This window comes from Primulina eburnea, chromosome 4 (genome assembly GCF_022965805.1).
Source record: "Primulina eburnea isolate SZY01 chromosome 4, ASM2296580v1, whole genome shotgun sequence".
Lineage (NCBI taxonomy): Eukaryota > Viridiplantae > Streptophyta > Magnoliopsida > Lamiales > Gesneriaceae > Primulina > Primulina eburnea.
This window is the reverse complement of record NC_133104.1, coordinates 24,232,649-24,259,670: the sequence shown is the minus strand read 5'-3', so window position 1 is coordinate 24,259,670 and position 27,022 is coordinate 24,232,649. Positions and strand designations below refer to the sequence as shown.

At 38.3% G+C, this 27,022-nt stretch overlaps 1 protein-coding gene across 1 annotated transcript; it reads right to left on the bottom strand.

Annotated features, from left to right (window-relative positions):
* Positions 1 to 10,725: 10,725 nt before the first annotated feature.
* Positions 10,726 to 11,244, bottom strand: LOC140830137 (uncharacterized). Its single transcript, XM_073193421.1, has 2 exons — positions 11,007 to 11,244; positions 10,726 to 10,949 (listed from the first exon to the last, which is right to left on the bottom strand). Exons 1-2 carry the CDS (start codon positions 11,242 to 11,244, stop codon positions 10,726 to 10,728), a joined length of 462 nt encoding a protein of 153 aa, XP_073049522.1.
* Positions 11,245 to 27,022: the final 15,778 nt, after the last annotated feature.

Here is a 27,022-nt window from a genome sequence, read left to right as displayed (position 1 = left end):
AAACTTGACTGAATGCAAAGTAGATAAAATAATATGTCGGTTAACTGAATCAACTGAATTTATATTTCTTTACAATAGATAATGTTCCTATTGTTGTTTCTTCTGCTGCTCTAAGATCTCCTTTATTTCTTCCCTCTTTTTGTCAAACTGTTCCATCTTGAGAGATATCTTCCCAACATCAGTAGAGAGGAGCTTGACAGAGGTTAAGATGTTATCGATAGCAGTAGTCATAGTGTATTGTAGCAGTTCGACTTTTCTTGACATAATTGACTCCATTCTGTCGACCCGTCGGTTAATAGAGTTTTGAGTGGCAGTCAAGCTTGAAATAATTCCTCTATTTTTCTGAATGTCGTTGACGGCGAAAGAAAGAGCGGAAACATCAGATTTAATATCCTTCAGACTTTTTAACGATTCCTGATTATCGTCCAACTTCAGAGTATGCGATAATTGAGTAATTTGAATCTTCGAGATGGCAGAAATCATTTGACTCATACTGTCTTGCATATTTTGAACCTCTTCAAAAATGAGATCAAAATCTGCGGAATATGGAGGATGAGATTGTCGAGAAGTGCTTGGTTCACTTGTAGTATGTTCAGAAATTATCAAGGCTTGATCAGTTGAGATTGCTTCAGTAGCGTCTCGAACTGAAGTATCAGCAGTAGTAATTTCTCCTTGATCCCGAGGTGGTGAAGGAGGATTTGGTTCAGCAGATGGTGACACAGCTGAAACTGGTGCCTCTAAAGGGTGATCAATGGAATTAACTGGCACATCAGTTGAAGGGATCGAAGAATCAACTGGCACATCAGTTGAAATAACTTGATCAGTAGTTGGATCTGACTGAACAGGTTCCTCTGTAGAATAATTGCTTCTTGATTGATTTGATCAACAGAGTGATCAACTTTGTCAGAAATGGGTGCACTGATCTGGGATTCTTCCACAACGACCTGAATAACTTCATCGATGTGTGCGAAGGAAAGCTCAGCATCAGTATACATTTGTTGTTCAACAGTAGGTGAAAGAGGCTTATCATGAGCTGGCTCTTCAGTTAGAACAAGAACTAAGGCTGATGAAGGTTCTGTTCTGTCAGAGGGTGCTTCCTCCAATATTTCCTCGTCATCATCATTTGAATCTCCTTGATAGAGAACCAGTTCTTGATTCATTTCCCAGAACTTGATTTGAGATAGCAGTCCTATAAGATCAGTGTCGAGCTGAGTGATTACAGCTTGATCAGCGTAGGCAGTAGGACTAGTAGGTAAGTAGTTGGTTTAAAGCTTGGCAACAATTTGAGCCAACTTCTTCGTTCTTGTCTGATCAAAAATATAACTTTTCCTCTCCATAGCTTGAGCAATCGAGGCAGCTTTGACTGTCTTGAGCACAAAGGCCTCCAGCTTAATGAATTTGCTTAGTTCGGACTTCTTTCTCAATTGCTTGGCAAAAACTTCAGTGCGGTAGGCTGTCCAAGCATCATAGGACTTAATTTTAGAAGCAGCAAAACTGTTAACCTTTGCCCATACAAGGTCAATATGAGTCTGAATTGGGTTGGTGGGTCTGGACTCTTCAATCAACTTTCCTTTCCCTTTATCTGTACTCAAAAGGTGAGGAATTTCCAATCCCGTTCGAGTAGATTCCACCTGCTCTACAAATTTTATGCCTTTAGGTCTAGCAGGTACCACAACAGTAGGACGAGATATCTGAATCAGAGGAGCTTTGATCCTAACTGATTCCTTTTTGGTACCAATTGAAGCTTCTTGTGGAACAATCTGCAGAGGAACTGCTTCTATAGGCTGCTGATCAGTTGAAGAAATCATTGCATCAATAGGAATGGATACCTCCGAAGTTGTTTTAACCCTTTGGGTTCTTGGTTTCTTCGTAATCTGTGGGGATGGAGTCTTTTCTGACTCAGATGTACTCAACACTAATTTTCTTTTGGCGACCTTCAGTTGACCCAAGGTTTTGGCCTTCTTAACTGATTTAGGAGCTGCTAACTGAGTCCCAATCTCCTGTTTGATTTGCACAAACTGACCAGGAGTTATATCCATTTTGGTTTTGGGTGGCATCGTATTCTTTGCATTGAACACCTTAAATTTCGATGACCTTTCAGAATCATTAGCCACAAATCCCTTGACTTTCAACAGATAACTGATTTGAACAGCAAATCCTTTGGATTGTTTTGAGGACAAAAACATATTCTTCAGAATGGTAAAGATAAGGTGCTTCCAGTTAAGCTTGCGGTCAGCCATAATAGCAGAAATGACTTGAAATTTTTCCAAGGTGAGGGCAGCAAATGATCCAGCTTTTGCCAAAAGCCCCTTAGCAACTACATCAGCAAGCAACTGAATTTCATGATTCAGTTCCTTCTTAGGATCGGAAACCTTAATCTTCCGTCCATTAGCAGAGAGAAGAGTTTGCATCTCTTCAATATCAGATGCCTTAACATCCGAAAGTTGTGCCAAACCATCAGAGGGTAAAGAAAATAAATCCCCAAGAGAGTCTTCAGAGATGGTCAGCGACTGACCATTGACAGTAGAAATAATGTTACCTTCAGAATCAATCATCCCAGTGGAGTAGAAATCCTGAAGTTCTTTGGGATAAATGCCCTGCGAGGATTGTCCTAAAAATGTTTTAAGTCCAGCAGCTTCAAGTTTCTGAAACACCTTCTTGACTTCAGCATCGCCGAAGGATAAGATGGATCCAAAATTAATGGCCATAGCGTTCAGCATAAAAGCGGGAATTTGGGTTGCCGTTGATAACTGAGTGAGTTCCTGAAAGAAAATTCGAAGGATGAAATAGTTCTTGCTCTCAAAAGTTTGTGGATAAATGTAAGGTGAAACTGAAGCGAGGCGGGTAATGGTACATATGTACGTGACCATTCAAATTCTGGACACGTGTCAGTCCGTAGAAATTTTGAAACAGTAGAGTGTGTACGTGTGCTATAAGCGTGTGTACAATTTGAGCGGTTAAAAATGAGTCCACGCCATAGACTGAAATTCATCATGAGTTTAGCAGACAGTCACGTCATTGATTTGGAATAAAATAGATTTAATTAGTTAACTTATATGAGAAGATTAGTGAAGTATTCAACTGAACGATCAGTTAGTAAAACTGAGTCCTTTCAGTTGAGAATTCACTAACAACTGTCTTCTCAGTTAACCTCTTAGACCATTATTCCCCCTTAATAAATGCATAAAAAAATGACGGCAATAGACAGAAATGATTAAAGGAGAGCCTGGTGCTTGGCAGAGTAATCGTCACTTAAAGAAGTGTCCTTTCATTTCCCTCATCTTGGCCTATAAATAAGAGTTAGATGGTTAGTCACAGCTATCTCAGCAAATAATTTCATAGAGAAGAAGAATGGCCGGTGCTGGAAGCTCAAGCGTCTCTCTGTTTTCACTGCAGGCCAGAAAGGAGGCCATAGAGGACGAAGTCTTTTACTCAAGCCTTTCCTACTGGGAGGAGTTGCAGTAGTTGGAGTTCCTGTACTACTCTGGACGGGTCACCACCTTCAAACGGATGGCCCAACTAAGAGAAGTGCGGGAGCACTTAAATGTTCTTGCAGGGGTGGACGTCTTCAAGGATGGTCATCTCTATCAACTCTTTCTTCGGAAGGAGCTGGAGATCCTCCACCGCATCGCTTCCTCCCACAGTTTCTGCAAAACCTCTTCTTCAGCACTAGATGCTTGGTTGAGTATGTGGATAGCTGATGTGAAGGAAAATATGAAAATGTCACCTGCTCCCATTAATAAAATTTTTATTTAGTTTTATCGTTGTTTTCCTTTGTTCCTGCTTGCAATGATCTGTATGAGATACAAACACAAGAACTACTGAAACGCTAACTGACATCAGTTAAAAATTCATATGAATAAGCAACTCATTTAAGTAATCAGTAAGAAGACAGTAAGGCTGACATATGAATTACAAGCAATAATAATTAATTAGGATAAATCAATTAATCCAAGTATATTGCGAAAATGAGAAAACTTAGTCTCAGCCAGTGGTTTGGTGAAGATGTCAGCTGCTTGCTGTTCAGTTGATACGTATTCCAATCTGATGTTCTTCTTTAAAGCATGATCTCTGATGAAGTGATGTCTAACATCTATGTGCTTAGTCCGGGAATGAAGAAATGGATTATACGTAATAGCAATTGTACTTGTGTTGTCACAGAATATTGGCGATTCCTTTGCTTCAACACCATAATCTTTCAGTTGTTGCTGAATCCAGAGCAGTTGGGCACAGCAGCTTCCAGCAGCAAGATATTCTGCTTCAGTTGTGGAAGTTGCTATGGATGTTTGCTTCTTATTGAACCAAGAAATCAGTCTGTCCCCTAGAAACTGACATGATCCACTTGTGCTTTTTCGATCAAGTTTATATCCTGCATAGTCTGCATCTGAATAGCCAACTAAATTGAAAGACGAATCTTTAGAGTACCACAAACCAACATTTTGCGTGCCTTTAAGATATTTCAAGATACGTTTGGCAGCAGAAAAATGTGATTGTTTAGGATTAGCTTGAAATCTTGCACACATACATACAGCAAACACAATATCAGGACGACTAGCAGTTAGGTACAGTAATGAACCTATTAAACCTTTGTAAAGCGTCGTCTCAACTGACATTCCCCCTTGATCAGTGTCTAATTTAGCTGATGAGCTCATAGGGGTGCTTGCAGCTGAACATGATTCCATGCCAAATTTCTTCAGCAATTCCTTTGTGTATTTAGTTTGACTGATAAAAGTTCCTGAATCCAGTTGTTTCACTTGTAGACCAAGGAAGAATGTTAGTTCACCCATCATGCTCATCTCGAATTTCTCCTGCATTAACTTGGAAAAATTCTCGCATAATTTGGGGTTTGTTGACCCAAAAATAATATCATCAACATAGATTTGAACAAGTAAGATATGATCATTCTTGGAAAATTTGAACAATGTCTTATCAACTGATCCAACAGAAAAGTCATGATCAGTTAGAAATTTTGAAAGAGTTTCGTACCAAGCTCTTGGAGCTTGTTTAAGACCGTATAAGGCTTTGTTCAAATGATAGACATGATCAGGAAGGTGATGATTGACAAAACCTGGGGGTTGTTCAACGTAGACTTCTTCCTGCAACTGGCCATTCAGAAATGCACTTTTTACGTCCATTTGGTAAACTTTGAAGTTTTTGAATGAGGCATAGGCTAGGAATATTCTGATTGCCTCCAGTCTTGCAACTGGTGCATAAGTCTCATCGTAATCAATTCCTTCTTCCTGCCTATATCCTTGTGCTACCAACCTTGCTTTATTGCGCACAACTGATCCATCTTCGTTTAGTTTGTTCCTGTACACCCACTTTGTACCTATCACAGTTTTTGAGAGTGGTCTTGGAACTAAGTTCCAGACATTGTTATGGATAAACTGATTTAGCTCTTCTGGCATTGCATTTATCCAGTTTGGATCGGCAAGAGCTTCATCAGTTTTCTTTGGCTCCAGTTGAGACACAAAAGCTGAATGTATAAATAAGTTAAGCATTTGATTTCTTGTTCTTACCGGATCAGATGGATTACCTATCACTAATTCTGGAGGATGTGAATTTTTCCATCTAAATTCAGCATATGTTTCTTCTGTATTAGCAATTTCCTCAGTAGGCAACTGAATGTTTTCAGTTTCAGTTGGAGCTAATTCAGTTGGAAACTGATTCTCATTAGTATGCTCCACTAACTGATTGTCAAGATTTGCTTCCAATTCAGCTGATTGATCCAATATGTCAGGTTCAGGTGTTTGGAGGTTGTTTTGATTAAGATGGATATCTTCTTCATCATCATCATCGTCCAAGCTTATATCTGTAAATATATCAGCTAGCTCAACTGTATCAGTTGGCATAGAAGTTAGTGTAGACTCATCAAACACAACATGAATAGATTCTTCAACATTCAAAGTATTTTTGTTGAAGACTCTATAGGCTTTACTTACTGAAGAATAACCAAGAAATATTCCTTCTGCAGATTTAGCGTCAAAGGCTGTTAAATGAGTTTTACCATTGACAAGTATAAAACATCTGCAGCCGAATATTTTGAAGTAAGAAACCACAATTTTTCTTCCATGCCAGATCTCATAAAGTGTTTTCATATGATTCCTATCAATCATTGATCTGTTTTGAGTATAACACGCAGTGTTCACTGCCTCTGCCCAAAACCTTTGAGAGATAGAGGAATCAGCAAGCATTGTTCTAGTAGCCTCTTTGTGGGTCCGATTTCTCCTTTCAGCTACACCATTTTGCTGAGAAGTTCTAGCTGCTGAGAGCTCATGCTTGATTCCGGTATTCTCTAAATAATTTGAAAGAATTTGATTGATAAATTCAGTTTCTCGATCGGACCTGATTCTATCAATTCCAACTGATTTTTCATTTAATAATCTTTTGAAAAGCTTAATCAGTTAAGCAGCAGTTTGGTCTTTGGACTTGAGAAATATAACCCAAGTGAATCTTGAAAAATCGTCTACAACCACCAAGGTGTATTTCATTCCCCCTAAGCTCATGACTGGTATAGGACCAAATAGATCCATATGTAACAGTTCTAAGCATCGGAAAGAAGATTTACGACCCTTGTTCTTAAAATAGGATTTGATTTGTTTACCAAACTGACATGCTGAGCAAATTTTGTCTTTGATAAAATCCATTTTGGGCAATCCAGTAACAAGATCGTGGTTACTCAAATATGCAATAGATTTGAAATTTAGGTGGTTCAATCTCTTATGCCACAACCAGTTTTTAGAAGATTTTGAGGCAATAAAACATACTGGTGCATGAGGTTGATCATTCCAACTGACTTTGTAAGTGTTTCCACACCTTTTGCCAGTTAGGATGATCTCTTCAGTTGAGTTTTTGACTGAACAAGAATGCTTGTCAAACTGAACTGAGAATCCATTATCGCATAACTGACTAATACTGATCAGATTATACTTGAGATTCTCAACTAATAAAACATCATTAATTGTGAAATTACCATGGATAAGCTTACCCTTACTCACAGTTTTACCTTTAGAGTTATCTCCAAAACTGATGTTTGGTCCAGTGTACTTAGTCAGTTGAGATAATAAATTTGAATCTCCAGTCATGTGGCGTGAGCATCCACTGTCCAAATACCATATAGATCCAATGCTTGTACCTATTACCTGCAATCAAACACAAGATAAGATTGTGGTACCCTTTTCTATTTGGGTCCAAAGTTGATTAGTCCTTTAGGAATCCAAACTTGGATCAGTCTAACCGACCGTCCGGTTGCTGTATTCCAAATTGTCTTTCCTGGCCTATGTGTGTGTGATGTATGGTATGTAGAAGATACAGCATGTGATTTGCCCTTTTTCGACTGATTGTTCAGCCAGTATCTTTTCTGAACTGGCCTGCTGTTATAGTAATTTGAATAGCCACTAGAATGGTTTTTGCTGAAAAATTTTGGTGGCTGACTTCGTGAGTCAATCACAACTCTTGGACTATAACCAATACCACATCTTTTGCCCTTGCTCATATTATGAGTCGGCTGTTCAATCAGTTTACTCGACTCAACTTGTTCTTGTACCATAACTGATTTGACAAAGTGAATATATTTCCCTTTGTCCATATTCAGTTTTGGTTGAATATCTTTGGAAGGTATTTCATCCTTGTTACTGAACCCTAAGCCAGTTTTATCAGTAAATTATTTCTGAGAGTTCTGTATATCAGTCAATGCAACGGATGATTTATTCCAAGCCTGAATGAGCTCAGTTTGCTTTGTATTTTCATGCATTAACTTTTGAATCATTAATTGATTCTTGCTCCTTTCATTATTGAGTTCGGCAATCTCCCTTTTTAGACTCAACATTTCAACTGATACATCAGTTGTTGTCTTATTGTCAGAGGGATCAGTTTGCTCTACTCTGGCATTTTCAAATGATAAGGTAAGCTTTTGATATTCACTAACCATGTCATGAAGAGTCGAAATAAGTTCTTCTCTTGTGAAATCAGTTGAACTGAAGTCAAAAAACCTGTTGGCTGCTTGATTGAATTTCTGTGTCATCAGCCATCAAGCACTTCACTTCTTCCTCATCTTCACTAGAGCTACAAGAGGTTTCTTGTTCTGACTCTTCGCTGTCAGTTTCTACCCATTTTACTTTGCTATCCTCAGCTAGGAGTACTTCATGCTTCTTTCTGTAAGGCTTCTTATCGTCCTTAGATCTCCTCTTATGCTCATACACTTTCTTCTTTCTTTCAGTCGAAGCTTGACTATCCTTTTTAGGCTTGGGACAGTCAGCAATAAAATGACCAGGTTTGCCACAGTTGTAGCATGCATTGGACTCTTCTCTGGGATTATTTCTTTGGTACTGCTTCTGAAAATTCCCTTGATTATTCCTCATGAATCTCCCGAATTTCCTGATGAACAATGACATGGCGTCATTGCTTAATTGATCTGCGGCTTTCTCAACTTAACCAGTTTGTTCTGATCTTACAGCAGCTAAGGCAGTAGTTGCTGCTGGGGTAGATGGTTCTCCTTCTCGAGTTTGCAGTTCAAACTCATATGCTTTTAAGTCAGCAAACAAGTCATGGAGTTCAACTTTGTTCAGATCTTTAGACTCCCTCATAGCCATGGTTTTCACATCCCATTCTTTAGGAAGACCTCTGATAATCTTCAATGCTACTTCTTTATTGGTATACACCTTTCCAAGTGCATTCAGTTCGTTGATGATGCAGCTGGTTCTCTCATCATATTCATGCATCGTTTCTCCAATTTTCATTCTGATGTTATCGAACTTTTGTACAGCAACAGATAGCTTGTTTTCTTTGGTTTGTTCATTGCCTTCGCAAAGCTAGATTAATTTCTCCCAAATCTCTTTGGCTGTTTTGCACATCTTGATTTTACTGAACGTCACTTTGTCCAGTGTTTTGTACAATATGTCTTTTGCTACATTATCCAAATTAGCTTTTCTCTTGTCTTCAGCAGTCCATTCATCTCTGTGCTTTTCAATACGGTGAGGTGCCCCATCTGTGATTGCAACTGCTGTGTTGGCTTTCAAAATCTTCATGGGTCCGTCAGTTATAACGTACCACATGTCATCATCCTTTGCAGCTAGATGAGCCTGCATCCTGATCTTCCAATCGTCAAAATCTTCTCTGGAGAACATGGGGATCTTGTTGAATGAAGACATAGTGAGCAATTTGAGTATAGATATTCTTTTGAAAGGATATGACTCGCTCTGATACCAATTGAAATGATCGGTGAATCGGGTGAAGAGTGTTTAGAATGAGAGGTTGAATAAACACTGCTCGATTAAAATAATTCTTCGACAAACTGATTTCAGTTGTATTACAAACTGAATCTAAAATATTCTTTCGGTCAACAACAATCAGTTAAACTGAATAAACAGTTGCGGAAAACTAACTGACTGAAAGATAGAGTATCTAACTTAAAATAATAACTGAAGGTAATAACAACACAATTTGTTTCTAAATGTTCGGAGACTTGAATAACTCCTACGTCACCCCTTCTATCACGCAGATAGGATTTTCACTAAAAGACTTTGATCAAATACAAATCAGTGTACTGACCCACTTCAGTTTGGACTTATCACTTTGCCAATGCTAAAACTCTTAGCATACAACACTTTTACAGATCGTAACTGATCATAGCACAATTTAGAAATTCTATCAATCTATTACAAGGTGCTATGAAAGCTCAAGAGCGTAGTCTAGAATACTACTGATAAAACTGATAAGCGTGAGCTTGATTTCTGAGTGTGAGCGGATATTTTTGCAGCGTAACAACAAGTAAGATAACTGAGAATGCGATACTGCTTCAGCTGCTGCCTTCGACTATTTATAGGCTTCCCTCTCAACGGTAACATTAAAGATATTTGAATATTCTAACCGTTGATTGCCACGTCGATATATCCTGATGATAGTACACTGTTTATTTCTGAAATGCGGCGAGCCACTACCAGTTGCAGATGGCTGTACTATATGTCGATTGTCGCTTTCAACTGATGACGTGTACAGCTGAGAGATCAGCTAGTAAAGATCAGTTGACGATGAAAGTTGATTGATGACGTGTTCATTTAGGTTGATCAGTTAGTCCAATTCAGTTGCTAGAATCAGTTGGTCAATCTTTTGTCAAACGCCGGAATTTCGTTTCCAACAACTGACACGACCTCGACTGTGCTAAAATCAATCGGTATACTAGCATCGGATATAACATACCCCGAATACAATTTGTTTCAGTTAACATTCACATCTCAACAATTTCTGTATACAAAATCTCAGTTCTCAGAATTGTCAATACAATTTTCAAATATTCGATTCAGTCAGTCATATGCTTCAAATAGATCAAATTATCATAGATAAAACGAGCATAAAATCATCAGAATACTTCTAAACATAGAGTTCACCGACCCATACACATAACTGAAGTATTCCAAAGAGAAACACTCAATCAAATGTAACTCTCGGTCAGTACTCTTCTGACTGATCTTTCAATTCAATCAGTGTCATTCTGTACGAAGTTCTAGAAATACGAACAGTAGCTGGTATCGAGTCAAGGCTGAACTCAATCTCCCTGACATAGGGTAAACCCGGAATCTCATCTAGGAAACTTTAACAATTCTCTTGTCACTTGGCAAATCAGCCAATGATAAGTTCGATTTTAGTAAATCAACTGAATGCATAAGGAATCCATCTATTCCTTTCGAATATCATCGAATCATAAATAATACGGATATCAAAGGAATTTTAGATCAGTGCATCAGCCAAGTTATTCGATCGTTCCACATTTACCAATGTAAGGATCTCAGGGTTCATCCCATTGAGAAACTGATCAACTATAGCTTCATCATTCCTAGCCACGTGAGAAGCAAAACGTAGTAAGGTAGAGAACTTGGCCAAATATTCGTCAATATTCAACTGACCCTGTTTCAGATTTGTAAACTCTGCACCCTTGTCTTGTCTGTAGGATACTGGGAAAAATCTTTGATAGAATTCAGTTTTAAAGATTTTCCACGTAATCACCATACCACGTTGTTCTAAGGCTTCCTTGATTACGAGCCACCAACTCTTTGCAACTTCGTGTAACTGTTGCCCAATCAATTTAACTCTACGTTCATCTGTGCACTTAAGGAAATCAAACAGGATCTCTATATCTTCTAACCAATTTTCACAATCATCCGACGTCACAGTACCCTTCAGAATCGGCGGTTGAAACGACTGAAACCTCTTCATCATTGTTTCCGTTGGAGTTTCTGACATATCCATCTGATTAGTCAAAGTATTTCCTCGTTTTAGAATTCTTCGAGGAGGTATATCTGATGATCACAAGAGTTAGCAATCACATGAGACAAATCCGTCTCAGTCCCTTTCTGATCAGCTTACCCCTGATCAAGAATCGGTTCTGATTCATTCTCAAATAATATACATTACCAAATCAACTCAGATATTCAGGTAACATGTATCTTCAAAAACAGTAAACACATATTGCAATATTAGCATATACAATGTAATTCAACATTATAATAAATCACATGCTAGCATTCACATGCAAGGAAAGAAAACTCATTCTACCCCGCTCACTAGCTTCTATCTCAGTCTCAAAAACCTACAGTTCTAAACCTATTGCTCTGATACCACCTGTTGTGGGGACCCGGACGCTAATTCATGTCTTTATCGTTATTAATGTCAAATATAACAATTAAGAAAAGTGGGACTAAATTTTTTTCTTTTTAAAATATAATTGCAGAAACGTAACGGTAATCTATCTGATATACATATAAAAATTAAAGTACAATTCATGTCCTACATGTCTCTATCTCAACTAGGTTCAACGACTATACATCCAGTGATGAATCCTATTCTGCTTCTGGACCCGGATCTCCAGGCTAACTATAATTTCTCATCCTTTTTCTGATCCTGATCATGTCCCACCTGTTGTCATGCACACATACAACAAGACAACATCCGGATAACTCCGGTGAGAACTATATTCCCAGTATAAACCATGTATACATGCAATCATATAAACTGATATAAAGCATGAATTTGATCTCTTACATGTATCATAATCGAACAACATGAATCGTTATCAAACTGTAAATAAAACATGAATCGTAATCTACGAAACATAAATTAATACAGGTCTGCAAATCAAACTCCTAACTTGACGTCTCATACTCGAATCATCTCTCATCTAGGGATCCCAGTCTGAATAAGAACGTAACAAGTCTCCCACCTAACTCTCCCATTCGCGGTGGTGGTACGTCCTTATTCCTGGACTTTGGTCTACTCTATATCGACCAATCAACATTAAGGACCTCTCTGTCTCTTAAGCCCATCGATATACCAAACATCCAGTGTCTTGGCACATTCGTCAAAGACTTTGGCACTTAAGCCAATCCTACTCTGACAATGTGCAAAGGGCCAGTGACTATTCTGTCACAATATAGCCCCTCTGTCAGTGACTCTCACTCAATAGCTATCTGCTATACACTGCTGTTCTATACGTCAATAGAATAAGCATACTCAGACAGATAATACAAACATATGAAAACAATCAACCAAAGACTATATGCTTTGCTATAAATCAATAGTCTAAGCATATTAATATCAGGAATCACAAATATCAATGCAATAAATAAAGTATGTGGTTTAGGGAAACCAGAGTTAAATCTAACTCAAGTCGATCTTCCGTTTAACATCGATTTATACCCTTCTCTTCTCGATCTGACGAAGTCGAAGTCTATAATTCAAATCTATCTATACCCAATCTGTCAATGACAATATCGAATAGACACAATATCAATTTACAAATCATTCAAGACCTATTCTGATCAATACTCAATTCAAGACATTATCTGATCAATGTCAACGATATAACGATACAATCTATCAATACTAAATCTGATCAGATGTCAATCTGCTAATGTTTCAATGGCATAACCAAAAAATTTCAATAACCCCGTCAATCTCAACATAACAGATATAATGCCACAACTCATAATCGATATCAATACGAATCATAATCTTCAATAATAGCAGATAACAATCGTAAATCTGTATAATCTCGATCATATCAACTCTAAAAATCATAACAGTAATATACGATAAGTATGCTCATCCATCTTTTAATATTGGGAATCGTAAGAAAAATTAAAATTGAGGTTATAATAGTAACATCACTAATTCATTATGGGCCTTTTTAAGTTGCGAGTTGCAAATAAAGAATTAGAAGGAAAATTTAATTGGAATCAAGGAGAGGTAAGGAAATTTTAGAACTTAAGTTTTATCAAATTAGCGCAGCGGAAGCGTGGATTTTTGGGATACTAGAACTAAGTCTAAACTTTTGATTATTAAGGATAAGCGAATTTCGAGGACGAAATTCAATTTAAAGGGGGAAGATTGTAACATCCCAAAAATTTGAAGGTCCACGCGAACCACATGCATACGAGTTATTAAATTCTTTATGTATTTTAATTAAATGTTTTAATTGCATAAATAAATTATGTTGTGCATATTTACATGTTTAAAAATTATATTTCTACATGGTTGCATTAAATTATATTTTTAAAAGGTTATTCGAGTTACGATCGAGGAACGGAGACCGAGGACGGAAAAATAGAAAATGTTTTATTGGTTAATTGTTTTTAAATATTTAAATTAATGGTGATGCTTTTTCTTATTTTTGAAAATATGTGGTTTTTGAGGTGATTTTATACGTCGGGACGTAAATTTTATCGGTGCTGGTTTTTCAACAAAAATACGAACTTTTCGGCAACCCGTCTAATAAATTCACAAAATTATTTTAACAAAACTATTATCGTATTTTAATTAATTCATAATCAAGCACTAATGGGCCTAAACTTATGCTTAATAGGCCTAAGCCTTGATTAGTAAATTAATTAGTATATAAAAAATTAAAATCTACCCCAAACCCTTTACACTACACACCTCAATCTCCAAGGCAATCAAACACTTTTCTTCCTGATTTTTAAGCAGCACTCACACATAAAAATCAAGGGGAAAAGCATCAAATTCTTCAAGGTGTTAAAGGGTTTTTCGTGTCGTCGTTCTTCGATTCGTCGACGATTAATCGTGCGTTCAATATGCAAAGGCGCGCCATAATTCTCCTTTTACTCATCCATCACACCATAGTATTTATTTAAATATGTTTTGCATGAAAAAAAATTTGCATCGTGTTATATTTTCGGAATTGCATCATATTTTATTTTTAAGGCTTGTGTTTTCTTCCAAAAAACTTGTTTAATATGTGTTAAGGGGCTGCCATGGCTAGGGAATTAATCAAGGAAGCTCTTCACAAGTTTTAGGGTCCTAATAACACACCCAAACACGCTTCATCATGATAAGAAAACAAACTGGTACCAACTTTCTTTTATGGAGGAGTTGGGTTCGGTTTTATGGGGTATGTGACTGGGCTTGGGTTTGGTTGGGACCAGGACCTCGCTAAGGACGTGGTTGAGTCAAGGGAAGAGTCCTAGCCATGATAGGACTCTAAATCCAGGGACAGGGAGGAGTCCTTGCCAACAAGGACTCCACCCGAGAAGCATAGGAGTGCACGCTGGTAGGTTGCTGCACAGATGGTTAAGAGGCTCGGCCAGAGGACTTTAGCTGGGCTAGGTCAAGTGGTTTGGGTCCTAGGAGGGTGCTTTAGTGGTTGGTTTGAGGATTGGCTCGGTGGTTGGGGCCCTAGAAGCAAAAAACGTGGAGTACACTTGTTGTGCAAACTCACGCATGCAGCTGTTGGAGGGCAGGGGGCTTGCTGTGGCTTTGGGCACTGGTTCAGAGCCTGGGCTGGGTCTGGACATGGCCCAGGGAGGGTTAGGTTTATGAGGGGTCAAGTGGTTAAGGGCTGGTTGAGTCCTAGTCCAATTGGGAGTCCTAATGCAACTAGGATGCACACTTCCTCACGTACATGCAAATTGGTGTAGGGTGCAGTAGGTTTTCGAGGGTCTAAAGGGCTGGTCAGGGGCTTGGGCTTTGTCAGGAGGGTCTCTAGATGGGTTGCCTAGGTTTTGGCTCAAGGTGGCTCGGGCGAGGCTCGAGTAAATTGGGAGATGGCTCGGTGGGTTCGTTAGTGTGTCAAAAACAAAAATTAAAAGGCAAAATTGAGTCCATGGGTCCACGGTCAAGGCACATGACTTGGAAGGGTAAAATAAATACTAAAAATGTTATGCTTAAAATTTGGGGTCAAAATAACGAGTTTTGGATTTATTCGCCGCACAAAACGCTAATTAACGAATAAATTGAAACTCCTAGTTTTAAGCTTTATAAAATTATGAAATTTTTTTATTTAAGCTTAAATAATTATTAAAAGCCTAAGTTTTTAATTTGGAAATTTTATATTAAGGTTTGGTTTAATTCTGGATTAAAACGCATTAATACGTCACATTTAAAAGATTAATTTAAAAGTCCTTGATTTAAGCTAAATAAAAATATGAGAAAATTAATGTAGGCTTAAATAATTATTTGGGACATGTTAGAATCAATGAAATTAAGAAAAAGTCACAAACGTGAAATTTTACGTCTAGGGATAAAAACGGTCATTCTACACCTAGAAATTAGTAAACGTCATGGCGGTGTCCTGAATACTGTTTTACATGCTAATGTGATTATTTTAAATTTTTATGAATTTTTATGATGTTAAAATGCTGATTTTAAACGTTTATGGGTTTTTATATGTTAAAATGTTATTTTAAACGTTTATGGATTTTTATATGTTAAAATGTTATTTTAAATGGTTATGGATTTTTATAACAAAACGTTAACGTCAAAAGATATGTTGGATTCTTGTTTTAAAAAGAAAATGATATTAAATGTTTAAATTTTTATAAAGTGATGAGAATATGAAATGTTGAAAGAAATGAAGTAATTGTGACTAATACGATGATATGTTAGAAATTTCGTGAGGCTTATGGTCCCAGTGGGAGCCCGACGATTGTGTTTCCTTGGACACGGATATGAATATGTATATGTATACGATGATATGTTAATACATAAGGCCAATGCCCAGTTGACCGGTGAGAGTGTTGCGGGTGTCACCGCCGCCCAGTACTATGGTTACATGTAGATGGATCCATCGACCAACACGTAGACGTAGATGAACACGAAAGTCACAATTAACGATCTGAATTCAACTATAGGAAAAAGGAATACGTATATGTTGATGATGATATGTATATGAATATGTTGAGGATGACATGAATATGTTAGGAAAATGTTTATGAAAAATTATTATGAATTTTTTTTTAAAGGTTATGATCATGAAAATGTTTTCGAAAATGGTTATGTTTAAAGTTTATGCATCTTCATGAAAACGATGTTTTAAGTACAAGTAATTTTCACTGTTGTATGTTATCTGTATATGTAGTACTCGTTATCAAGAATATGATGTGTTGAGTCTTTAAGTCCACTAGGTGTGATTGATGCATGTGATTATGATAATAATGTGTATGGAGGTCTTGATAGTTGACTTTACTGGACTTAAGGTGCACATAACCCGAGGACCGACTCTAGTTTTCGGCAATAGTTATGATTCATGATTTTAAATTATGTCAAAAGATTTTACGACTTTTTATTTATGCTTTTTGAGAGATTTTCGAGAGGTTTAGTTTGAGCTATACTTTTCAAATGTTATTTTTAGATTTAGTAAAATGTTGGATAATTTTATGTTAAAGTATTTCTTTGGGTTTTTCAAATTATGGTTGGTTGATATATTTTAATGATGTCAAAAATATTTTATGATTCGATCAAATGCTAAGTGAGGTTTGAAAAAAAAATAGTACTTTTTAAGCAAAACGAATAAGCAGATGTTTCAATCTGTCCGACCACCAATCGGGAAATCATTCATTTTTGAGGTAGCCAGGAACCAGCAGATGTCGCACATCATATCATGTATCTGTGCGAGGAAACTTATGAGGAAAGGTTGTCAAGCATTCTTGGTTAAATATTGTGACAATGTCTGAGCCAGTCGGTCAGAGACTGAAGGATGTCGAGGTAGTCAGGTATTTTCCCAGTGTCTTCTCGGACGATGTTTCAGGCATTCCACCAGACAGAGTGGTGGACCTTTCCATTGAGCTAATGCTGGGTACAGTGCCGATTTCTAAGGCACCCTATGGTCTAGCACCTGCAGAGATGAAGGAATTGAAGGATCAAATTTAGGACTTTCTGGACAAGGGTTTCATTCGCCTGAGTTATTCTCCATGGGGCGCACCGGTACTATTTGTGAAGAAGAAAGACGACAGCATGCGACTCTGGATTGATTACAGGGAACTGAACATGGTCACAGTCAAGAAAAAGTTTCCTCTGCCTAGGATCGAGAACCTATTTAATCAGCTTCAGGGAGCATCAGTGTTTTTGAAGATAGATCTTCGATCAGGGCACCATCAGCTGAAGGTGAGAGAGTCTGATGTGCACATGACGACTTTCAGGAAACATTATGGGCACTATGAGTTTATGGTGATGCCCTTTGGACTGACGAACACGCCAGCAATCTTCATTGATATCATGAATCGCGTATTTCAGCTGTGTTTGGATCAGTTCATCATAGTCTACACAGATATCTCTTCAAAGAGCAGAGAGGAGCACAGTTAGCACCTGAGAACCGTGCTACAGTCTTTGCAGAACAAACAGTTGTATGCCAAGTTCAGCAAGTGTGAGTTTTGGCTAGACAGAGTGGTGTTCTTGGGCCGCATCATATCCCGAGATGGAGTTGAGGTTGACCCCAGCAAGGTTGATAACGTCAGAGATTTTTCAGTGCCTAAGATTTTGACAGAGATCCGTAGTTTCTTGGGATTGGCCGGGTACTGCAGGAAATTTATTCAGGGTTTTCTTCTGTTGTGGTGCCCATGACCGACTTGACAAAGAAGAATGCTAAAATCATTTTGGGATCAAAGTGCCAAGCGAGTTTTGATAAGCTGAAGCACTCATTGACTTCGGCGCCAATTCTAGCTATGCCATCAGGGCAAGGCAAGTATGTGCTATATACAGATGCTTTGAAGCTAGGTTTGGCGTAGTTCTGATGCAGCATGACAGAGTGATAATCTACGCGTCCAGATAGTTGAAGGTCCATGAGAAGAGTTATCCAATTCATGACCTCGATCTAGCAACAGTAGTATTCACCTTGAAGATTTGGAGGCACTATTTGTATGGGGAGAAGTGCAAGATTTTCACCGATCAAAAAAGTTTGAAGTACTTCTTCACACAGAAAGAGCTGAACATGAGAGGGAGTAGATGGTTGGAGCTAGGGAAGGACTATGATTGCGACATTAGCTGTGTGGTCGCGAATGCCCTGAGCAGGAAGAATGCAGTGATGGCTCAGTTGTCGATACAGAGACCATTGCAGGCAGAGCTTCAGAGGTTTGAGCTTGCAGTTTATGCCAGGGGCGATGCTCTTAATCTTTCTACCTTGACAATGCAGTCGAAGTTGAGAGACAAGATTCAAGAAAGGTAGTATTCTGATAAACAGTTGCATAAGTGGAGACAGATGGATGAGTCTAAGGGTTTGAGATTGTATTCTGTGGAGGATAGCATAGTCTCATACCGCGACAGACTGTGGGTTCGTAGCGGTGATTCGCTGAGAGAAGACATTATGAGGGAAACCCACATCACCCCATACTCTATTCACCCAGAGAGTACGAAGATGTACAAGGATCTACAAACCTTGAACTGGTGGCCAAGCATGAAGCAAGATATTTCTCGTTTCGTGTCTGTGTGATTGATGTATCAGCAGGTTAAGACAGAGCATCAAAGACTTGTAGGAAAGCTGACACCGCTCCCTATTCTCGAGTGGAAATGGGAGAACATCACCATGGATTTCGTGACAGTGCTACCAAGGACAATTGGAGGGTATAATGTCATTTGGGTGATTGTTGATCGGTTTACCAAGTCAGAAAATTTTCTACCGATCAAGAAGACTTTCACCATGAATCAGTATGCAGATGAGAGATGGTCAGACTGCATGGGATCTCAATGTCCATCGTGTCAGACAGGGACCCGAGATTTACATATGCATTCTAGAAGATTCTGCATCAGGCATTGGGTACCAAGCTTCTATTCAATATAGCCTTCCATCCTCAGACCAACGGTCAGTCAGAGAGGGTGATTCAGATCTTAGAGGATACTTCCAAGGCAGCTGGGAGTTAACGCTACCTCTCGTAGAGTTCACGTACAACAACAGTTATCAGGCATCTATTGGTATGGCTCCATACAAGACACTTTATGGTATAAACGTGTCTGAGTGTTTGACGTATCAGCAGGTTAAGACAGAGCATCAGAGACCTGTAGGAAATCTGAGACCGCTCCCTATTCCTGAGTGGAAATGGGAGAACATCACCATGGATTTCGTGATAGGCTACTGAGGACAGTTGGAGGGTATAATGTCATTTGGGTGATTGTTGATTGTCTTAACAAGTCAGCAAATTTTCTATCGATTAAGAATACTTTCACCATGAATCATTATGTAGATCTGTATATCAGAGAGATAGTCAGACTGCATGGGATCCCAGTGTCCATTGTTTCACACAGGGACCCGAGATTTACATCTGCATTCTAGAATAGTGTGCATCAGGCATTGGGTACCAAGCTACTATTCAGTATAGCCTTCCATCCTCAGACAGACGGTCAGTCAGATAGGGTGATTAAAATCTTAGATGATACTTCTAGGGCAACAAGGAGCCGAAGTTACCTCTCATAGAGTTCACGTACAACAACAGTTATCAGGCATCTATTGGTATGGCTCCATAAGAGACACTTTATGGCAGAAAATGTAGGTCACCAGTATTTTGGGATGAGGTAGGGAAAGAGCATATTTGGGTCCGGACATTGTCAGATAGACTGCAGAGCTAGTGGTCAAGATCCGGGACAGGATGAAGACCACTCTGAGCCGAAAAAAGAGTTATGCATATCAGCGGCGCAGTGATCTGGAGTTTGCAATGGGTGATCATGTGTTAGTGAAGATCGCATCGATATAGGGCGTGATGAGATTTAGAAACAAGAGCAAACTCGGTCTTAGATTCATAGGACCATTCGAGATCCTAGAGAAAGTTGAGACACTAGCTTAAAGAGTTTCATTACCGCCAAATCTGATGGGAGTTCATAACGTGTCCACGTCTCGATGCTGCGGAAGTACATGTCGAACTCTTCGCATGTGCTGAATTAGGAGCATCTGCAGCTGACGCTGAACCTATCTTTCGAGGAAGGACCAACCCGGATATTAGACAAGCAGGAGAGGAGGCTCCTGAACAAGGTGATCCAGATGGTCAAAGTCAAGTGGCTGAATCATTTCGAGGGGAAGGCTACTTGGGGGACTGAGACAGATTTGGGAGCCGTTACCCGGAGTTATTTGGTACGTTTTAAATTTCGAGGACGAAATTCAATATAAGGGTGGAGGAATTGTAAGGTCTATAAATTCGAACGACGTAACCTCACTGCATGCAAATCTTGGGCTTTATAAAAAATGTGTATTTAATTATTTTAATGCATTAAATATATGTGTAAGGTCCAAAATTAAAGACAACATAATTCAACTATATGCAAATCTAGAAAATACGAAAAATAATTAATTAATTAATTGATATTAATTGCTAAATTGATTATGTGACATGTTTACATGATGTTTTAGTAGTTTTTCTACTTACATGCATTAAAATGTAATTCTTAAAGGTTATTCAAGTTGCGATCGAGGAACAGTGACAGAAGGCTTAAAAATAGAAAATGTTTTTATAAATAATTGTTTTTAATTATTTAAAATATGATTGATGATATTTCATATTTTTGAAAATAAGGAGTTTTGAGGTGATTTTATACGTCCGAGCGTAAATTTCATCGGGGTTGGTTTTTCAACAAAAATAAAAACGTTTTGGCAACTCGGTTAATAAATTCACAGACTGATTTAAACAAAATTATTTTTAATATTTTAATGAAGCACTAATGGGCCTAATTTACATACTTAATGGGCCTAAGTTTTGTTAATGGGTTAATTAATATTTAAAGTGTAAACAAACCCTTCCCAACTCACAAACCACACGCACCTCCTCCCTATTCAACACAAACTCTCCCCACCAGCATATGCACGACACACACACGAGAATTCTCTAGGGAAGCTTTGGTTTTTAAGAAACAACTCAACCTAGGAGTCTACGTCGTCGTTCTTCGCATCGTCGCTTTGTTTTCGTGCGTAAAATATGCAAAGGCATGCCATACATCTCTTTTTCTCATCTATCACAGCGTATTATTGTTTTAAATTATGTTTTTATGAAAATCATGATGTTCTTATGAATATTTTTGTAATATTTCATATACATGTGGTAGATTTATGATTTTATGTTCCAAATTCATGTTTTTATGTGTTTAAGAGGGCTGCTATGATTAGGTCACGATCAAACATTGTTTAGACGAATTTAGGGTCCTAGAACATCACCAAAACGTTGCACAACACAAAACAAACAAGCTGGAACCAAACTTCTGTGTTGATGAACTTAGGGCTCGATCGTTGGGGTGCTATCGCTTGGCTTGGGTTCGGCTAGACCAGGGCTGGGCTAGAGTCACGTGAGGGGTCAGGGAAGGAGTCCTAGTCGTGCTATGACTTGATCACCAGGGCTGGGAAGGAGTCCTACCGAGACAAGCCAAGGTAGCGCGCAGGGGTATGGAGCTCGGCCAAGGGACTTTGGGCTGGGCTATGGTGAGTCCTTAGGGTCCTAGTGAGTGCAAAAGAGGCTGGTTCAAGGGCTGGTTGGGTTGGCTAAGTCCTAGGCGTGGGTTGAGAGTCCTATGTCTAATGGGGTTCTCGGCCACTTCATGGGTTGAGCTTGGGGCTTTGGTTTTCAACTAGGGTCAAGTTTTATGGGTTAGCTTGGGTCCAGTAGGTTCCTAAGTTGTTTGGTAAGGTGTTGGCTCATGATGGCTCGAGCATGGCTCGACAAAAATAGGAGATGGCTCGAGGGGAAGGCTAGACGTGAACTTAGGTTTTGTTCTTTGAAAAATAAATCGAAACATGGCTCACGGGGGTCGAGTCATCATTTACGAGGTCCAAATAATAATTATTAAAAGGCTAAGTTTTGAATTTAGGAATTTATATTAAATTTGGAAATTATTCGGGATTAAAACGACTTAAAAAGAATAATTAAGGAATAATTTAAAAGTCTAGTATTTAAACTACATAAAATTATGGGAATTTAATTTATGCTTAAATAATTAGTTGGGACATGTTAGAGTCAATGAAATTAAGAAAAAGTCAAAAAACGTGAAATTTTACATCTATGGGTAAAACGGTAATTTTACACCCGAAAATTAGTAAACATCATGGCAGTGTCCTGAATGTTGTTTTACAAGTTAATATGATTATTTTAAATGTTTATGAATTTTTATGATTTAACATTGGCATTTAAAAGATAGGTTGCAAGATTGGTTTAAAGGAAAAACGATATTATATGCATGTTTTTATTAAGTGATGGAAATACAAAACGTTGAAGGACGTGAAAGGATTGTGACTAATACGATGATATGTTGGAGATATCGTGATGATTATGGTCTCAGTGGGAGCCCGACGATCGTGTTTCCTTGGATACGAATACGAATACGTTAATATGTTAATACGTTGGCCAAGGCCCAGTTAACGGGTTAGAGTGTCGCTGGTGTCCCCGCCGCCCAGTACTGTGGTTTTTTTCTAGATGGATCCATCGCCCAATATGAATATGAATACGATTCAGAATCACGATCTAAACTAAACAAACACGAATATGAATATGAATATGAATATGTTGATATGAAAATGTTTATGGAAATGTTTATTTTTAAAGTTTATGCATTATTATGAAATGTTATTTTAAATATGAAAGGATCGGTTAAAAGGTGATAAATGTTTAGAAGGGGGGATTGAATAAACACTCACTGTGTATAAATTCTTTTCGAATAAAGGGTTCACTTTAATGACAAACTGACACTCGGTATCTTGTCAGTCGATAACAATCAGTTTAACTGAAAAACAGTTGCGGAATTAAACTGACTGAAAGATAAAATAACTGATAGTAACTGAAATAAAAAGCACACGATATGTTTCTAGATGTTCGGAGAATAGAATAACTCTTACGTCACCCCTTCTGTCACGAAGATAGGATTTTCACTAAAAGACTTTGATCGAATACACACGACTGACCCACTTCAGTTTGGACTTAACACTGCCAAACTGAAACTCTTAGTTCACAATAACCTTTACAGTAAGTGACTGAATATAACTCAACTGAATGAATCTAACAAAGATTTCAAAGTGCTAACAAGCTCGTAAATGTAGCCTTGATTGCTACTGATAAATCTGATAAGAGTGAGCTCTTGATATCTGAATACGAGTGGTGATTTTACAAGAGTAACAGCAAGCTTTATTAGAATAGTAGATCACGTGTTATTTTCTCAGCTGCCTTCTTCACCTATTTATAGGATTCCCTCTCAACGGTAATACTAAATAACATTTGAATCTTTATATCCGTTGATTGCCACGTCGATATTCTCTGACACTCGTACACTGCAATATCTGAAATGCAGCGTTCCACTACTAGTTGCAGTATGTTGTACTGTTTTTCGGTTGTCGTTCTCAACTGTTGACGTGTACTACTGAGAGATCAGCTGAAATATACTTTGCTGGAAAACTCATAATCGATTGTTTCAACTGATCAGTTCCCAACTGATCAGTCAGTTAGATTCTGCTTCAACTGATGACGTGTATAATATTTAGCTGGTACGCATTAATCTTCAGCTAATGACAACTTTCAGTTGTAAGATTTTAGTCAGTTAAGCTCGTTGACTTTTCCAGTAAGTTCGAAGCTTGGTTTGTCAAATCACTGAAATTTAGTTTCCAACAATTTCCTCTTTTTTGGTGATTGACAAAACTCAAAATATAATAAATTGATCAGTTGAAGTAAAAGAATGCTCATTGTAGACAAAATAATTTTTAATGTACAGATTCGTACAAAGAAAACAAACAATCTTCAACTAATAACTGACAAAAATGTCTCTTCAGCTGTATCTTCTCTTATTCTTTCATCAACCTAGCTGCTTCCCCCTTTTTGTCAAGAACATCGACCTTGAGAGATAGAATCCTAACATCAGCTGCAATGTCTTTGACAGCAGTCAATACAGTAGTCTGCAGCAAATCGATTTTCGTTGAGACAGATAGCTCCATGGATTCAACTCTCTTGCTGATTGAGTCTTGAGTAAGAGAAATACTTTCAGCTCGGCCTCTGTTCTTTTTAAGCTCGTCGATTGCAAAGAAAATGGAAGTCACAGTTGTTTGAATAGATTTCAGTTTGCCTGAATTAAATTCACTGGAGGAATTCAACTTCAGAGAATGAGATTGCTGAGTGCTTTGAATCTCATTTATTTCTTGCATTATTTTGGACATTTTGAGTTGAATGACCTGAATTTCTTCAAGGACCAAATCCATATCTGATGATGGATGAGGAGATACTGGTCCAGACGGCCCTGGTTCCTGTTCCTTGGTAGATTGATCAAATATCACCAAAGTCCGGTTAGAAACCTCTGTTTCCTCATGTGTCAGCTCTGGCACGTCTTGCACACTGACTTCTGGTTGGATAGGAGGAGAAGAAGCTTGATGAGGAGCAGCAGATGGACTGTCCTGCTGATCAAGTTGCGGACCTGCAGTACTTTCAGTTTGATGGTCAGTGATTGGTGATACTGATGGTTGGTCCACTGAAACTTGTTGTGGTTCGTCAACAAGCGACCGAGCCTCCTCAATGACAAAATTTTCTACAATTGGATCAACAGTTGATTGAATTGGCACATCAATTTGAGCATCTTTAGCTGCTTGTTCAGTTGAGAGATCAACTAATTCTGTTGAAGGCACATTTGGTTGAATTTCTCGGGCGACTAACTGAATGATTTCATCGATATTGGCAAGTGTTAAGTCAACTTCCGAGTAAAGATGAGGATCATCAGAAGAAGTAGAGATTGGCACATCATGAATTGGCTCTACTGATGTAGAAGCAGCTTGTTCTGGGGATGGAACTTTGTTCTGAGTTGGCGTTTCATCTTCTTCATCTTCGGAAAAGTCTTCATAGTTGACTAATTCCTGATCCATTTCCCAAAACTTTATCTGCGATTGCAGAGCAATAAGATCGTTGTCCAGCTGAGTGAGCACAAGTCGATCATTATAAGCAGTTGGACTTGGGGGAATGTAGTTGCTTTTAAGCTTTTCAATCAGTTGGCCCACTTCTTGGCTCTGATTTGATCAAATAAATAGTTCTTTCTTCCCAAAGCCTGAACTATTGTAGCAGCCTTGACCATTCTGAGAACAGTTGCTTCCAACTTGATGAATGTATTCAGTTTGGACATCTTTTCAACTGCTTGGCAAAGGTGTGAGTTTTGAACATCGTCCAACCATCATAACTTTCAGTTTTGATTCAGCAAATGCGTTGACCTGTTCGTATAGAAGTTCAATATGAGTTTGAATGTCATTTGATGGCATGGGCTTTTCGATCAACTTGCCCTTTCCTTTCTCATCAAAAAGAATATGTGGAATGTTCAGTCCTGAGTGAGTAGTGTCCACTCGTTCCTGAATTATGATTCCTTTTGGACGAGCAAGCGCATGAATTGTAGGTCGTTTGATATTGATTAAAGGAGCTGACCCTCTTGCTGATTCCTTCTTTTTACCAGCAGCAGTGACGACCTTCTAGGATGGATCCGTTGGTGGAGGTAACTGATCTATAGCTGAAACATCAACTGGAATAGCTTTGAACGGAATAGCTTGAATAGGCTGTTGAACATCTGATTGCTTCAATATCTCAGCTGGGATAGATGCCAACTTAGCCACTGGCTTTGTTTTCTGAGTCCTTTGCTTCTTTGTAATCAACTGAAAGGGTGTTTCCTCATAATCTGATCCACTGACGATCATTTCTGTTGATGGTTTTCAGTTGAGCCAAAGTTCTTCCTTTCTTTGCTGATTTGGGAACATCTTGCTGCATCCCAATCTCATTCTTGATCTTCACAAACTGATCAGGAGAGATGTTCAGTTTAGTTTTTGGTGGCTGAACATTTTTTCCATTGAAAACTTTGAATTTCGATGATCTCTCTGAATCATCATCCACTAACCCTTTGAATTTCATCAAATAACTCAGCTGAACTGCAAATCCTTTGGATTGCTTGGTGGATTGAAACAAATTCTTCAAGATTTTGAAATAAGGTACTTCCAGTTAAGTCTTCGTCCAGCCATGATAACAGTGATGGTTTGAAATTTCTCCAAGGTAAGTGCAACAAAAGATCCTGCCTTCGCCAATAGCCCCTTGGCTACTATATCAGTCAGCAACTGAACTTCGTGCTTCAGTTCCTTCTTTGGATCGGAAACCTTGATTTTCTGTCCATCAGCAGAGAGTAGAGTTTTCATCTCTTCGACATCAGATGCTTTGACTTCAGCAAGGTGTGCCAGCCCATCAGAAAGCAACAAGAACATTTCTCCAAAAGAATCTTCAGAGATGGTCAACAACTGACCATTGACAGTAGAGATGATGCTTCCATCAGAATTGATATTTTCGTTAGAGTAGAAGTCAAGAAGTTTCTTTGGATAGATCTCCTGCTAGGAATGCCCCAAAAATGTCCTCAGCCCAGTTGATTCTAGCTTCAGAAATACGTTTTTTACATCGGTTTCTCCGACTGATAGAACTTAACCAAAATTGATAGCCATAGCATTCAAAATGTGAGCGGGAATTTGATTTGCCATTAGAGCTGAATGATTTCCTGCGAAAAAAAAAGCTTGAATTTGCTTTTGCTCTGAGAATTTTAGGTAAGCGTAAGGAAGAAGAACTGAAATGAAGCGGGTAAAGTACTAATGTACGTGACTGTTCGAATTATTGGACACGTGTCAGTCCAGAAAATTTTTGAATAAAGGACGTGTGTTCGTGTGGTAAAATCGTGTGTTGAAAATGTATGGATTAAAAGGGTCCACGTTTCAACCTGTCATTTGTTGAAAGATAGCATTTAATGCTTGATAATTAGTCACGTCGCTAAATTTGGAATAAAAAAA